At 40.4% G+C, this 15,890-nt stretch overlaps 1 protein-coding gene and 1 long non-coding RNA gene across 14 annotated transcripts in view; one reads left to right on the forward strand and one right to left on the reverse strand.

The window, feature by feature from the left end:
• Positions 1-14,468, forward strand: part of LOC122358872 — a 49,377-nt gene extending 34,909 nt beyond the window's left edge. Inside the window, exon 3 of the long non-coding RNA XR_006252654.1 lies at positions 12,600-14,468. This is a non-coding gene — a long non-coding RNA (uncharacterized LOC122358872). The remainder of the gene's footprint in view (positions 1-12,599) is intronic.
• msi2b (musashi RNA-binding protein 2b) overlaps positions 1-15,890 on the reverse strand; it is a 210,783-nt gene that overhangs the window by 12,907 nt on the left and 181,986 nt on the right. For 5 of the 13 annotated variants that reach the window (XR_006252653.1, XM_043258801.1, XM_043258798.1 and 2 more), the window contains exons 11-12: positions 14,477-14,599; positions 3,077-3,256 (exon numbers count right to left, since the gene is read on the reverse strand). The exons of 1 other annotated variant lie outside the window; for it this stretch is intronic. Coding sequence is in view for 11 of the 12 variants with exons in the window: in XM_043258801.1 (XP_043114736.1) it covers positions 3,077-3,256; positions 14,477-14,599 (303 nt within the window). In the remaining variant the exon portion in view is untranslated. The remainder of the gene's footprint in view (positions 1-3,076; positions 3,257-14,476; positions 14,600-15,890) is intronic. 7 more of the 13 variants (XM_043258802.1, XM_043258804.1, XM_043258806.1 and 4 more) reach the window with 4 other exon arrangements.

Raw genomic sequence — 15,890 nt, forward strand, 5'->3', positions numbered from 1 at the left:
AATTAAATTAAATGAATGCTCTCAGAAACTTCGAGGCCCCTTGCTGTGCCATGCTCAATTTTTCTCCTACGCGCAGCCCTCTATGACACTTCCATTAATAAGCGAATATTAAATCAAGTTCCTCCACAGGCGGAGGCCTTCAGATCAGCGCCCATTGAAGGGGGAGTCTATTACTGCAGCAGCCTCCAAAAAACTCAGGAGGGTAAAAGATATCTGTGCGAATGGAATATTAGCCTGGAGGGCTCATGTAAGAGAGCAAATACGTTAGATAGGGGGCAATATGCCGCCGTGGGTAAACTGAACGAGGCAGACTCACACAATCCGTCTGCTTTTCACACAAATGAGAACACAGACAACAGGAGAGGTGAGCGGCTCTACAGTCAGAGCTCTCACTTCTAAATGTCAGCGTATCAAAATAGCGCCAGCTACTTCTAGGGATGATGGGAAAGCATGCATATCCACTGCTAGATCTGAGTGGAAGGGAAAATGGCTGTTGCTAGTGTACCACCTGTCTGCAGCTAGTCCACTATGACGCAAAATATAATGCATAATTAGCAAGGAAGAACAAATTGTCCTAATGACTACATCAGTACTGGAAAATAATGGGTAATACGCGGATAAGTCATTTTGTAATAAATATTTTTTTCTTGCTTTCAAGTCAAAAATGTTAAAAGTAAAAATAGCAAAACAATCAAATACCTAAAAATATTTAGCTCAGAATCCAACTTCCAAAAGAGGAAAGTAAATAAAAATAATAATTCATATTAAAAAGATTGTTGCGTAATATAATAATATATCCTAAATTACATGTTATCACTAATATTTTAATAAAGCTTTTAAAGATTATGATTTTAAACAGCAGCATCCGATTTTATTTTATTTTTGCTTTAAAATCTAATTTAAAATTAATGTTAGATTAAAACAACAAACAAACAAAAACTGCTGATTAAAATGATGTTGGTGGTAAACGTGGAACAGGAATTGAGCGAGCACAGTATGAAAGCCTCAGGGCATCAGCTTGGTGTCAGACAAACAATGACATACTTCATAAGTTTTCCTAAGTGTTAACTTATCTTAAAATCGTTCTTGAACTGATCTTGATCAAAGCTTACACGCTCAAATCAGCCTTTCCCTTGTTACGAACAAAGGCTTCTAAAATAAGAGGGGAAAACCAGCACACTGAAAGTGACAGCCCTGGTTAGCATCACGTCCTGAGATATGACTGGCTTCGGTATCCCCCATAGACCAGTGCTAATAAGATATGTTGATTCGCTGTCTTTTATATCTTCAGAAGCCATCAATGGGGAGATGCTCATTAACAGATCAGGAAATTGTTTTTGTAACTCAAAACTGCTGTGATACGGATTCATACGCATTACCAACTATGATGGATTTATTTAAAAAACTCCTATTGTGCGCAACGTGCCTAAGATCATGCAATCATTTAAACGCTCATTTATAGACAGAAAAGAAAAGGGCTGCCAAAAGGTTAAGTACAATATATTGCTCACATGGTTGAAAGAAATGTAGAGAACGTAATAATCGGCAACCGCCAATACCGTCAACATTCCCTGGCATTCTCTAACCAGAAGCAGTCTGGTTGCTGGCATGGATGCCTAATCCACACATGCCTCAATGTCTGCAAGACAGTTTATTAGTCATTATCATGGCTCTTGACGGCAATATTTTTCTCTTTTTTTCCCCTAAGATGCTTGTTGTTTATTGCCAAGATCTCAAGACTGCCTTCCTTTGAACTACAGGCTACTGAATATAAAGTGGAGCACTACTGTTTCAAGAAGGCCGAACGTCAGTTCAGTGGTGCACTACCATGAAGCATATGCCAAGAGTTTGGGAAAAGCAAAATTCTTCGCTTTAAATGTGCTGTCAAAACAAGACATTTTTTTCATACATGCTACACACTCTTCCCGTTTTCACTTATTAGTTTATGTAATTCTATATCCAGTGGCCACAAAGAAGTATTTGAACACTTAAGCCACATTTAAAATGCCTGAACTTATTTGCATAAGATAACAAAACAGCAAACCAAGGGAATTTTTTTCTTGGGATTTCTATGGAACCGTTCCACTAACATTTGACAACCAGAAAGTACCCAAACATTCTTTCTATAAAAGTTTAATCTAGTGTTTTATCATTAAAAACTTTTTTTAAATAAAATATTTAGCTCGAAAAGTGTGCTTGTATTCGTCTTTTGAGTAAATGCCACTTGGTTCGTCATTTTGTATGTACTGTAATGACATGAATTTATTTTAAAATGATAGTTCACCCACATATGAACATTCTGTCATCATTTACTCACGCTCATATTGTTCTAAACCTGTATGACATTTTCCCCCATCAGAACACTAAACAGAAAACATTTCTCAATATCTTCCTTTGCGTTCCACAGGTTTGGAATGACTTGAGGGTGACTAAATGATGACAGAATTTTCATTTCCGGGAGATCCATCTGTCTAAGCGTCTAAATACATTTTGAAACGCAAGAAACGCAATGCATACAGAACAAAAAGCAAAAGGGATGCATTAACGATACATCTCAATATGTGACACTTCGTCCAAACGTGGCAACTAAGCGATACAATCAACTTCCAACAATTGGCTTGTCATTTTATACTCGTGTACGTGACGTCGGATGTTTGGATATCATTTATCACATGCCAGCAGGCTGCCAGTTGTGCGGTATGGAGCCGATGGGTGTGCAATACATATATACGTGTCTGAGTATGTACTGCAGGAAATATGAACTGGCAAGCATGAACGCATATGTCGCATCTCCTGGTTAATTGCACAGGGATTGTAACCGCAGCCAAATCGCATATATCTCGACAGTACATACGCATTAGCGGCCACGTATACACACTCCCTCAAATCCACAGGCGAAATGACAATACTACCACAATTCAACATGCAGCAAACTGCAAGGATGCACAAATCCCTCGCTTTCCCTTCTCATCTGTCCCCCCCTCTCTCTTTCTCTCTTGTTTTAATGAATGGCAGGGTGATGAATAAACCGCATGAATCAAATCAATCATTGAATGAAGGAGAGGCGGGTACACACCTGGGCTCTTATACTGATCCGGGCTGGCCAGGTGCTGGAGAGGGGAGTTGCAGGCTGATGTGGCATGCTCGCTTTGCAGCAGCTGAGCCGCCTGGGGGCCCAGGGAGCCATAGTCCGCAAAGGAGAAGGGGGGCCCCCGTTGGTCGCTTGGCGAGGAATAGAAACCGTAATCGGGGAAGCCTGGGAGATACAGTACAGGGAAGGAGGAAGGGAGGAGGAGGAGGGGTGGGACTCCATCATTGGGGGAAATAGGACTTTGCATAGTAATGTTATGAGGCAATGCTTAATATCTGACTTTGCATGGTTGTACAATGCAGCGTGCACTTGGAAGATAGATGGTGAGTTTGTAAAGCCACATCTTGCTGTTTCCCCTCAGTGTGTGTGTGTGTGTGTGTGTGTGTGTGTGTGAGAATGTTACAGTGAGGGTGTGTGTAGACCACTGCTTAACTCTATAATACTATAAATACTTGGGTTTCCTGCAGATGGAGATACTGACACGCTATGGTATAAAAAAAAAACAAAACAACTAATTTCAGCGACTCGCAAAGGTCCGACGGACTCACGCCTCATCGCCCTGGTTCCAAAACAACAACTTTTGATGATTACATAAAAACTGACTGACCGTAATAGATGTTCTGAGAAAGGAGCACTCATTTAAAATGCTAATTTGGATTCAGCATTCACAAATACATCAAACGGGAGAATAACTAGAATACTACTGTCTGGTATTCATGTTATACGCTTTTAACCAAACTACAAAGCATGTTTTGAATCATGTCATCCTCTTTATGAGATTTATAATATGTGGTTATATTCAAAATATTTACAAACGTAAGAACATTTAATTGTGTTTTTTTTTTGTGTAATTGTGTCTGTGTCAGTTTGTTGAACAAATTATTATGAAAAAGAGGATTGTTTTTAAATATTACATACAGTGGCCTTTTAAAAAAGGTATGAATGTAATTGCATTAGATATCACTATATATATATATATATATATATATATATATATATATATATATATATATATATATATATATATATATATATATATATATATTTTAGATTAGAATAAGAGAAAATTAAATGTATATTTTTGAAATATTTATGAACATCACAACATTTAGAATGAACATTCAAAATGAACATAAGACTGTTTGGACACTTTCTGGTAAAGTAATATGAAAAAACAAAAACAACCATAATATCAAATCACCACTTGACACTACTTGATATTTTATATCTAAAGCAGTGAGATTCATACATTTAAAAGTGTGACTTTACCATGAAATATTTTTGGGGCCACACATAAATATATAAATAAATTGATATGCTAATTCGGCAAACTTAATTTGATGAAAAACAACTATTACATAACCAAACTCAAGTCTGTCACTCTCTCTGTGTGAAAAGCAGACAAAAATGAGAAGATGTAACCTTGTAGCTGAGAGGAAGACCTGAAAATTATCCATAGCTGATGGGGTGTAATTAAGCTGACCCCGTCCTGCACTGCCTGCTGTTGTTACAGACGTGAAACTGTGAACTTGAGGGAGGGTGTTAAAAAGAGGGAAGGAAAGAACTCGCATAACTCTCGTGTACCTGCACTAACTGTTTATAAATAGTCAATATAGTCCCCCTGCTAGAGTTTTATATCAGCCAAACTATCAGCCAAGCGAGCGTCTCATTAGAGCAGCCTTGGTGAGGTACTACATTCAATTCTTCTTCCTTTTCCTCTGCTTTAATTAGTTTCAGAGAGGATCTCAGATATACACAGCAGAACAAATGAGGTCTATGCCAGCCTACATTTAAGAAGAGTTGAGGGAGTGATAAAGAAATATAAATAAAAGAAAAGAGAAAGGAAAGTTGATTCTTTCACAGGATGTAGCTGTGCTTCTCTGACCTTCTCCAATCACTCATTAATTATCCACCGCTAGTCTGCTGACTGCTCACCTCAGCCCAAACCTTGAGTCTGCTCTAATGGAAAAACAACAATGGCTGCATTTTTGGTCACCAAACACATCTATTAAAGACCCAGAGATGTGTTGCTATTGCTTATGCACTGCCTGACCAGTGAGTATATGGACACCGGTGCGAATCTCAAACAAAAAGGGGTTTTTAGGACACACTGTAAATATACTTTTTCACAACAACTCACTAAACCAAAGCAAGTCAGCCTTAAGTGTTCAAAAGTTGATGCATTTAAATTAAACATCTCTTCCATCTTTATTAGACCCTCTAACTCTAGCATTCTGTATTTTAATTATATTCTTAATAAAACATGCCTCTTTTATGCTTACATTCTATTCATTTACTAACTGCTTGATTTCTCTTCTATTCCTTTTGCTTGTATTTAGTATACAATTATCAAAAACAAAAAAGACCTCTAACACTAGCTTGATCTCTTCATTTTCCTATTCCATCTATTCTACTTGTTTTCATTGCTATTATATTCTTTCTATTCTATTTCATCCGCCGCTTTGGATAAGTGTCTGCTAAATGACTAAAGTAATGTAATGTAAATGACTACATAAAATAACTGAATAAAATAAAATAAATATTTCCTTTAATTAGGCATTGGTCCAATAAAACGTTTTCACTACATGAACTAGCTAAATTAATGAATATGACATAAATATTACAAGCAGAAATCTCATAAACATATAAATTGACTGCCTTACACAAAATCTCAAACCTGAACCCCTACTGACGACCTTTGACAAAAGTCAATTAAATCCCTGCGACCAAAGAAGGAAAAGCTGTCGACAAGAGGACCGTCTCCCCATTAAATTCAACAACATACATGTGAGATGTCTGCTGTCCAAATATTATTGTACTTTTCTCCGGGGCCTTTCCAAGAAAAAGCTAAATAAAATGCATGTTGCAAATTTCTGTTTTTGCATTCAGTTTCAGAGACTGCCAAAACAGACCGGAGAAATTCATAGGCACAAGCGCTGGAAAGATGCTTACGAACAGTAAACAGAAACTAGCATGAAAATCCCCGTCCTGCCACTACCTACACTCCCAAACGCGAATAAATCACAGATGCATCCCGACGTTCAAGCCCTCTCCCGCTAACTGCGCAAAAACGGAGGAAATGCCTGAGGTATGCTCAGAATCTTCAAGTGTTTCGGCTTCCCGGGGAGGAGGGGAAAGCCCACTCCAGCGCGCACATCTTTAATCATTTAAGCAAAGCAACCAAAAATGCACTTAGGCTGAATCCATTTTTGATGGGCCTCTCTAATAGATGGGCGTCCTTGAGGTTCAAAGGGAACCCTGGACGCGCCTCTTAATTAGACAAGCTGCCATCCCGTCCTGTTTTCCCTCATCCTCTTAATTAGATCTTTAACAACAAACAAATGAAGACCTTTTACAGGCGCGTGCGGCACGTCCTGCATCGTTCCCACCAAGAAAGAGGGGGGGTGGCACAGAGACGTCCTTTTAGTCTAACGCTCCCTGGCCCCGCCGCGAACAACAATGGCTGGGTCCTGCCGCAATCTGCATAAATATTCCGCCTAATTTCCGTGGAGCGGGAACGGCGGGACGCAAAATACGACATTACCTCACGTACAACAAACACACCTGGTTTCTTTGTTTGCATTGACATCGAAAATTAGACCTGAAAAGCTGTTCGTTTTAATGCGGTGGCAGGAAAGGTCTTATCTAATAACGGCCTGCAGAAATTACGTTTATTATCCAGGTAGATCACGTCCAATGACAGTGCTATCTGAAGCAGAAACACGGAATAAAACGTAGTTAAAAAGTGCCCATTTACTGTCTATAGAGAAAGCCATCTGGCGGAATAGGGCTGCTTGATTACCTTCGCCGGCTAATTCTCTCTCTGAGCGCATGCAAATGATTCACTTTGACCAAGTGGAAGTGAGGGGGAAAAAAAAAAAGTGGAGCTAAATTAAACACTGCCGTTTTTAAACATCAAAAGTTTCCACAATAATGGCTCCTCCGTGATGTTCCACGGTATTGTACGCTGCCAATCAGACAGAGAATAGCACTCGGAATGCTTTATGCCTCTGTGAATAACTCTGGGATGAAGCGAGGACGCAGGGTGTGAGTTTTGTGCGCGTCTATGTGTGTCCTTCCATTAATAGTCACTGCGAATACTTTCTTTAACTGCAACCTCACAGTCAAACTACACAAAAACCATAACATCTTCTCTTTTCCTTGCACAAAAACAAATAGCGAACTATTTGCTGTTGTGTACCACGGGCCTCTCCCCTTCGCTCAAAGAGAAATCTAATTACTCTATAATGGCAGGTTTGGGGGGAGCGCGTACATCGTTGACAGGTGATAGATGCGTAAACTCACTTCCCCCGACTTGATGAATAGCGGTATAGAAACGTGAAGCTTTCGTTCGTTGTGGGCGTACGACAGCACCTCGTCTATTCATCATTCCGCCTCTGTGAGCCGCACGGAGGCCCGTGAACACACTCCGAGGTCGTGTCTGAACAGCTGGGAGTAGGTCATCCAGATGTGCCTTTGTCTGGGCAACATCTGCACTGAGCCCGGACCCCCCAGCAAGGGGAGGGACGGGGGGCCGATGTGGGAGCGGGCTCAGAATGGATGCACTCTGGAAGGTTGTCAACCGCACCATTACGAGGCCCATCTGGGTGCTTCAGAGCTGTTGCTGAGATGAAAGCACTGGTTGCTTTTTACTCCCCCCGCCACCGCTACAGCTTTGTGCTATTATACATAATATCTGTCAGAGCAGCATCAAGCAACAGATACATAAATACATGAATACGTAAATAAGAGGCCCTTTTATCAGCTGTTTAATGAACAGAGAGCAGCAATTTGTCACCGCCACATGCATCAACACAGTATCAGATAGTGTTTTTTTCTTGTAGCATTAAAGCCAGGACTGCATCAGTTTACAGCGAGTGCGATATTAAGACAGTGGTCAATAAAATAAGTTCAATAAAATCAATTAAGAGCTATTTTAAATTAATTATACAGTCGGTTTAACAGTCAGGGAGTCACAAGTGAGGAGTAAGACCTTGACAGCAGTAACATATAAAGTGGCTCTTTTCTGGTTAAACATATCTTGTATCAAACTCAGCTTTTCTGTCCCGAATTACTCCTTATTTGTCAAAATGGACATTAACTGTGAATGCTAGCCCTCAGGATGGTACTACAGCGCCTCAGGCAGTCATCTTTCCTCGTACACGAACATCTACTTGGCTATCATGTTTTTTGGGAAAATCATCCATAGGGCTGCTTGTATTGATCTGTAAGGCTGTAGGGAAAATACAGTGTTAAAGCACTAGATGGGAATAAGATACATCTATGCTTGCAGTGCCATTCCCAGAAAAACAATATGACAGATATTATCTGTCAACATCTGATGTTGTCATATAAAGTCACAACAGCATCGTACTGCAGTACACCAACACAGAAACGATATGCAAAAAAATAATAAATAAAAATAAATAAAAAACACGCCGGAGTTTAAAAAAACAAATAAAATAAAAAGCAAAGAAAAAAAATATAAATTACAAAATACAAAAAATATGAAGAAAACAGAACCAACAACAACAAATCTTACAAAATACAAAAAAGCGTTAATTAAAAATACAAACAAACAAAAAGGTTCACAGAACAAAACTAAATAAATAAAAAAGGAAAGAAAAAACTTATGTTATTGTCTGCTAATCCATTGTTTTCTGCCTTATTTAGATTTTTAGGAATAATTCACTAAGCCATATCCATCAGACCACCTTTACTGAGGCCTTTGGTAAAAAACAAATGATTCATTTTAGACGAGTTGTGTATTTCACAGAGACACTGACACAAAATTCTGTTCGTCCAGCAGAAAAGTCTTAGTAAAACTAAAATGTGTTTGCATTGCAATTTAACATCTTGTACTGTCGGTCGCTACTGAAGGTGGGAAAAAAAAAAACCCTCTTTCTCCTCTTGGATCAGGCTCAGTGCAGTCAGAACGGCTCACACCTGACCTGTCAGCAGTCTATTACCACAATTAGCCTGCTGATGTTAGCGAAATACTGCCATTTACAGAGTCTTTTCATGGGGGGACGATGGAAAAGCTGACATTTCGCAATGTGACTTTCAAACACTTAAAAAAAAAAAAAGCTCAAGGACTGCGGCCTGCCTTGGAAATAGCATTTCACACAATCATCTACTCCAGGCAGAAATGTCAGTCGCAGAGAGGGAATCCATACACTTGAACAAAAACACAGACTGCCGTTCTATAAAAAGCACTGACCCTGCAATTCCATACTCAGAGACATTATGTTTTATCTCTCGGTCTCTCAATCTCTCAATCTCTCTCCACTTGAATAAAGCCGGTAGCGCTCTTCCTCTCTAACACATCCTCTACCAAGGTGTCAATAAACTTGTCAAATGTGCCTCCAAATTAGAAACTTCCGAACGTCCACAATTAGCTACCTCATTTCCACCTATGTCATCTTTAAAGAATTACAATCGCTTTTTGCCGCCTCCACAAAGCATCACTCTCCATTCAAAGATGGTCTTTTCTAGTCATATATTTGAGTAATTATCATTACAACACGTCCCTGGTAGCTGAAGAATAGATAATGTTTTAACATTTAAGCTCGCAAATCTTAGAAAATTACACACGCAAAATTCTTTTGTGACTGGCGCTCACACCATTGCGAATAGGTGGAGTGGAGAAGCGGACAGCTAGCCGCAAGATGGTGAAAACATACATCTATCTTCATCAGGAGCGTGACAGACAAGTATGAAGTGCGTTTCATATTTGCAGCATGGGCGGCTGGCACCGTAGAGACGGTCTGGCCTAGATTGCACCTGCGGACACCACAGCGAACGAGGCAGACACAGCTGCAGTCCGGGGCCTGTCTGTCAGGATACGACAGCTAATGGAGAGTGACACAGGTTTTCTGTGCCGCCCGCTTCTCTAACTCACACACGAGCGCACACACGCTGTACTTTCACCTCTCTGTAGAAGGAAAGAAGAACAGATGGAGGGAGGGAAAGAGATGGCAGAGCCTGAAAGAAGTTGGAGGGACAAGTCTCGCCCCAGGGACACCGGTGGCCCTTTGTCCCCGGCCCAGGTGAGCCGAGGTGCTGAGGTTGTCAGGTCTCCAGTGCTAGGATGTGCTTTTGCGAGATGTGCAGTGTCAGATAACTTCTGCATCTCCTGTGAGTCATCTCTCTCCGTTTGCCAAAGAGCTAAGAGGAAGTGGGGCGGCACTGCCAGAATGTCATTCTATAAACACCCGGTTCATTCTGACACATGCTGCAGGAGATCTCAATAAGTCAGATATTGTTTTACACACCTCCTCCTCCTCATGCTGAAGGGGTATGAATGAGAAAAAGTACTTTCGGTCGTACTGGTTTTAATACAGCATCAGAAGACAAAAGACGATAGACATAATGCATTCCTTCCAAATACAAGTTAACAGACATGACCACCTACTCAAATCTAGATCTACAGTTTCTACCAGAACCACTAGGAGGCATGCAGTCAACTAACAGACACATATAGGTTCAAGAAAAAAAAAAAAAAAAAAAAAGCTGCAGAGAGAAATGGCAGAGATTGAGAAAAGGACTGGAATAAAAAGGAGAGAACAAAAAATATACTTAAGGTGGGTGGAATGAAGAATGAAAGATTGACAAGTGTTAAAGGGTTAGGTTATTTAATACGACACTTCTTCACCGTTTACTCCCCTCGTGCGGTTACAGGACTGTGAATGAGGACTGGATAGTTTATACTTTAAAAAAAGAACGGAAAAGCACCATAAAAGGATAAAAAAATTTGATTGGACTGTGAATGAATTTTGTGAACAGGATCAAATTATTCATTGGAAATATTCAATTCAAGTATATCATTGTTCACAAAACTTATTATCATTAACTAAAACTACTTAAATGTTAATATATGCTATAAAATATATGTTATTTGTTAATAAAAACTGTAATAGTACATATATATATTACTAACATAAGACCGCACAGTGTTTTTTTTTTTTTTTTTTTTTTTTTATGCATGCATCACTTTTATGATACGTTTATGGAACTTTTGGATTTCCATGCATTGTAACTGTATGGACAAAGAGTGAAATTCTCCTTTATGTATTCATCTCAAAGAAGAAAGCCATACAGATTTTAAATAACATGAGGGTGAGAAAATAATAGAATCTTTTTATGAACTATCCCTTTAAGCACTGGAGGTTGCACTTTATGGTAAACAGATCAGAAAAAGGAAAATGGCATAAAAAAAAAAATTATACTGAAACCCAAGATAAAGAATATAGAAATGAAAGATGAGAATAAGATTGAAAGAGTAAGAAGAAGGGAAAAGGGAAGTACAGGAGCAGGGACAAACCTTCCGCTGGAGTGTGACCAGAGGACAGTGTGGAGAGAGGAAGTCAACTGGTGCTGTCTTTGACTTACACACACTGGCTTTCAGCAGGACCAAACCAAACAAGAGAGAAACAACAGAATCATGACCATCTGCCCAGCGTCCTACTGTACACCAACACATCAACAGGGTTGGTTTGTGGCTGTTTTTATGATCGTTGATATACAAATAAAAAGTTAGCATGCCATTTTCAATTGCTAGATGAAATCTGGGGTGCAGATACCATGCCATGTTTCTGCAGAATGTTCTGGCTTTAACGAACATGCTGTAATATCTTGACTCTTGAATTTATGTACATTTAACAAAATCGCAATCAGTTTAAAAAGCTAAACCAATCTGAAAAGTATCTCGTAATGAATTAACATGTTTCCGGACCATAAAAAAATATCTGCTGATCTGTCCTTGTTAACTGAAGCAAAATGATCAATCGCCACCAAGTGATGATCTGTTTCACGGGCCAAACTGATACAGAGAGGCCCATTCAGTAACCAGAGAAAACCATTTAAATTACACACACCATTTAGCCCAGCTAAACTATGTCTCATTCATTTTATTAGCTTACTGCCAATAAATAATTATAAAAAGAAGCTGCACTGAATGACTCAGATCTAGTGAAGTATCAGGCTTTAAATCAGGTGTTCTCAAGTTCCTTTAGAAAGCCCTGTTATTTTTGTTTCAAAGTCATTAAGACCATAATACACTCACATAACAGACTTAAAGTTACACACTTGAGGATTCCAACTGCATCATAGGTCTAATATATACATTTGGAGTCATAATAATACTTGTATACTATGTCTGGTATTAAATTGATCATAAGTGATATTTATAAATATTTCAATAAAAAAATATTTTCATTTTAAATAAATGCATAATTCTGGAGAAAAATCTTTTACAGTTTACACAAACATTAAGCAACACAACTGTTTTCAACACTGATAATAAAAAATGTTTCTTAAGGCAGCAAATCAGTATATTGTAATTTCTTCAAGGTCATGTGAGACTGAAAACTGCAAAAATGATTTGTTGTAAATTGTTGAAAATTCAGCATTTCATAACTGGTCAAAATTTGACATTACATTACATTTACATAATTGTGACCCATAGGTTGAGAACCTCTGTTTTAAAGACCTAAATTATTGCATTCAGCAGGTGGAGGAAGTGCAACAGCCCTCGGGTGACTGACGGAGATTATGCAGTGATGAAGATGATCTGCAAAAGCCGTATGCGACGTCACCATTTCACCAGAGTACCCTGCAGAATGGAGTGCGACAGCTCGTCTGTCAGAGCGGAGCCTCTGACTTTCACCGTACCCTTGCCGGCAGGTTTGCGCAGGAGTTAACTGACTGACAGTCGGCACGCAAACACATCTCATCCTCCGCCTAGCAGCAAATGTATGCACAGCAGGGGTGTATAAATTGTGCTGCGCAATGGAGATCAGTTGGGTAATAGATGATGAGGTTCTCAGAAAAGGTCATCCTTAAATGTCAGTGCTCTGTCTCAATGGCTTTCTCACTTCTGTCACAACGCAACCATGGAGCGACTCCATCAGTCACAAAAGACTGCAACTGCGCCATCAGCTTAAGATGCTAGCCATGGGGGGTGGGAGGGTGCTAAAATAACTACGCTGGCCTAATAAACTTGGTCCAGTGGGCCAAGACCTTACCTAATCACATTCCTCTCCAAAACACACAGTAGAATCCAGGCTTTCAATGTTCAATTGAAAAAAAAATCAAGCTCATTGGATCTGAATTTCACAATGCCAGCCTCGAGTATGACTTTTCGACCTGACAGCTATGACCACGAGCTGTTTAAAAGTCTGGAGATGCCATTGCCTGAGAGTTCTCATGTAGCTCTCGTTTTAAACTCAGAGCCCGCTCCAAACAAGCCTGGCGTAATTCACACACATTAAACAGCAACGAGAGAGCTGTTTTTTTTCAGGCTAAGTTGGTTTCTTTAGCTGAGTGCTAATCAGAATCAAACACGTCTGATTGGGTGGAGAGGCATGACTGATTGGCTCACGCTCTGTCGACTGCGTTCCTTCAAACCATGCGCCGAGCCACTTTTACGCCTGTCTGCCAATTACACAGGGGTGGATAGCTGTCTGCCAGAGAGCAGGTGTCAATGGAGCGAACTTGAGTCAAAATATGCACGAAACGCATGCGCGTGAGAGAAAAAAAGTGTATGTTTGTCTTTTTACGTGCTTGGACAACATATCAGTGTGGATGTGTGTAAATAAACTCTGCACTCGCTACGGTATCGCTTTCTGATGGCCAATTAGCCAAGGCCATCATTTCCCATTGTGCTAAAGGCCAGACGTCAGCGAGAAGGCCGAGGGCTGTTCCTCCCTGCTGTTTATTTATTTAAGTATCCTTGTGTCTTACAGACAAAGTCAGATTGATAGATTAAGCTATCCAGCCTCCGGATCAATAACCACGGCGGAACGAGGGAGCGACTGGGAACTTTTAATGCACACACTCTGTTTAATGTGCACACTCTGTGTTTTGTAGTCAAAGGCGAACCAAGTTTGTCCGAATGACAGAGGAAGGCATTAATGGCCGAGAGCGCAGACGATTAAATGTGAAAACTGACAAACCAAGAGAAATGAAAAGTCTCATCCGTGTAAGTCCATGTGTAATGTGTTTTTAGTGTGGGAGGGGGGGGTGGTTAGCGAAACAAATACAGCAGCTACAGTAAAGTACAAATGGCTTTGTGAGCGGAAGCCGGCCCCTGTGCTCTGATCTGTTACCAGTTCCACCGACAATCCTGACATTAACCAAATTAAGAAAACAAGGGGGAAAAGCTGGTTTTGGACCATCGGCTAGTGGGGCGACTTCTGCCAATGCCATAAATCACATCTACAACAGGAAAGGAGGGGAAGCAGGCAGGAGCCTTGAGTCCTGTCCTTTCCTTCTAACTACAGACTGTGTGTATGTGTGAGTGTGTAAGAGAGGACAGAGGCGGCTAGAGTTAAGAGCAGCATGGAGAGAGCAGCAGTCACACAGATCTACGGCCAGAGCGTTTACCTGGCCCTGTGCTCTGAGGGTATGCTGCGTAGCCGCCTCTTCCACGGGCCCCCCTACCTGAGCCACGCGCTGCCGCCACTGCTGCTGCCGCCGCTACTGGACCGTACGCTGTAGCCGGGAAGCCTGTGCGGGGAGGTGGGGTTGGGGTTGGGATGGGAGAGAGGAAAGAGGAAAGTGGAGGAGGAGATGAGCGGAGAAGAATTGAGAGGATAACAGGATGGAAAATGAGAGGAGAGGAACAGGGTAGAAAAAGGGAGTCGTGAAAGAATAAGAGGAAAAGAGATCAAAAAATAGAGGGGAAAGAGTGTATAACAAGGAATAGTGAAAATAAGAGAAGAAAAGGTGTGGAAACAGGATGGAATAGGAAAGTGGAGTAAAAAAAAACAGGCAAAAAGGGAGCATGGCAAAAAGGGAAGAGGGCAAAAAGTGAGGAATTAGAGGTGAGAGAAAGACGACAAAAAAGGGATGGAAAAAAGGTGAGGTTAGGAAAAATATAGGGAACAGGGCAGAAAAAGGAAATAGGAAAGTAATAAGAGAAGAGATGAAAAAAGGTGGAAAGGAGAGAAATTGGGCAGAAGTAAAGGGGAAAATAAAAAATAAATAGGGGACAAGGTGGAAAATGGGCATTAGCAAAAGGACGAAAGGGGTGGACAGAACAGAGGGAAGTAAGTGTGAAGGTATGGCAGTAGAAGATAGTAAAAAGGAAAGAGAGCAGAAAACAGAAAAAGGTAGGCACAGACACAAAGCAGACAGAAGAAGAGGAAAGAGAAGAAACAGGGTGGAAATGGGGAGTAGTGAATGGAGGAGAGGAGAGGGAAAAAATGAGAGGAGAGGATAAATTAGAAAAAAAAAGCAGGATCAAGCTACCTCACAACATTACTGACTCATAAAGTTGCTGCAGTGTCTGTGCAGGTTCTGCAGACTGCTGTAATGCACTGTGTACTGTGGGCGTCTTCAGAGTGCGGAGGAGACTGCAGTGGCCCTAATGCACTCTGGGTATTTCTGCATGGATGACCACGCTGCTCCTTAGCTTATCTGTTTGGAGCACACAGCGGGAGGGCCACGGCCGAGCATCAGACATTCGGATATGCTACTGAGCCTGTGCGGTCAAGTTACTGTGATAAACTAATTAGATTTTGGCTATCATGTGGAATGTAAAGGGACTAGAATGCTTTAATGGTGGAAATATAACGCTGCAGTACACAGTTTTTCAATGGCCCAACATTTGTTAAATAGAATAAACAGAATAAATTACTTTCTTTTTTGGTTAATTTCTATAGGGATTGTAAGCTATATATGAGACATTATATCAATGTCCTGTTTTGTCATTAGCGCTGCATTAAAAAAAAAGGTTAGTCAGTAAAACTTGATTTGATACTAGTCTATACAAAGGTATTCTTTAATGTATTCATAT

Source organism: Puntigrus tetrazona, chromosome 15 (genome assembly GCF_018831695.1).
Source record: "Puntigrus tetrazona isolate hp1 chromosome 15, ASM1883169v1, whole genome shotgun sequence".
NCBI lineage: Eukaryota > Metazoa > Chordata > Actinopteri > Cypriniformes > Cyprinidae > Puntigrus > Puntigrus tetrazona.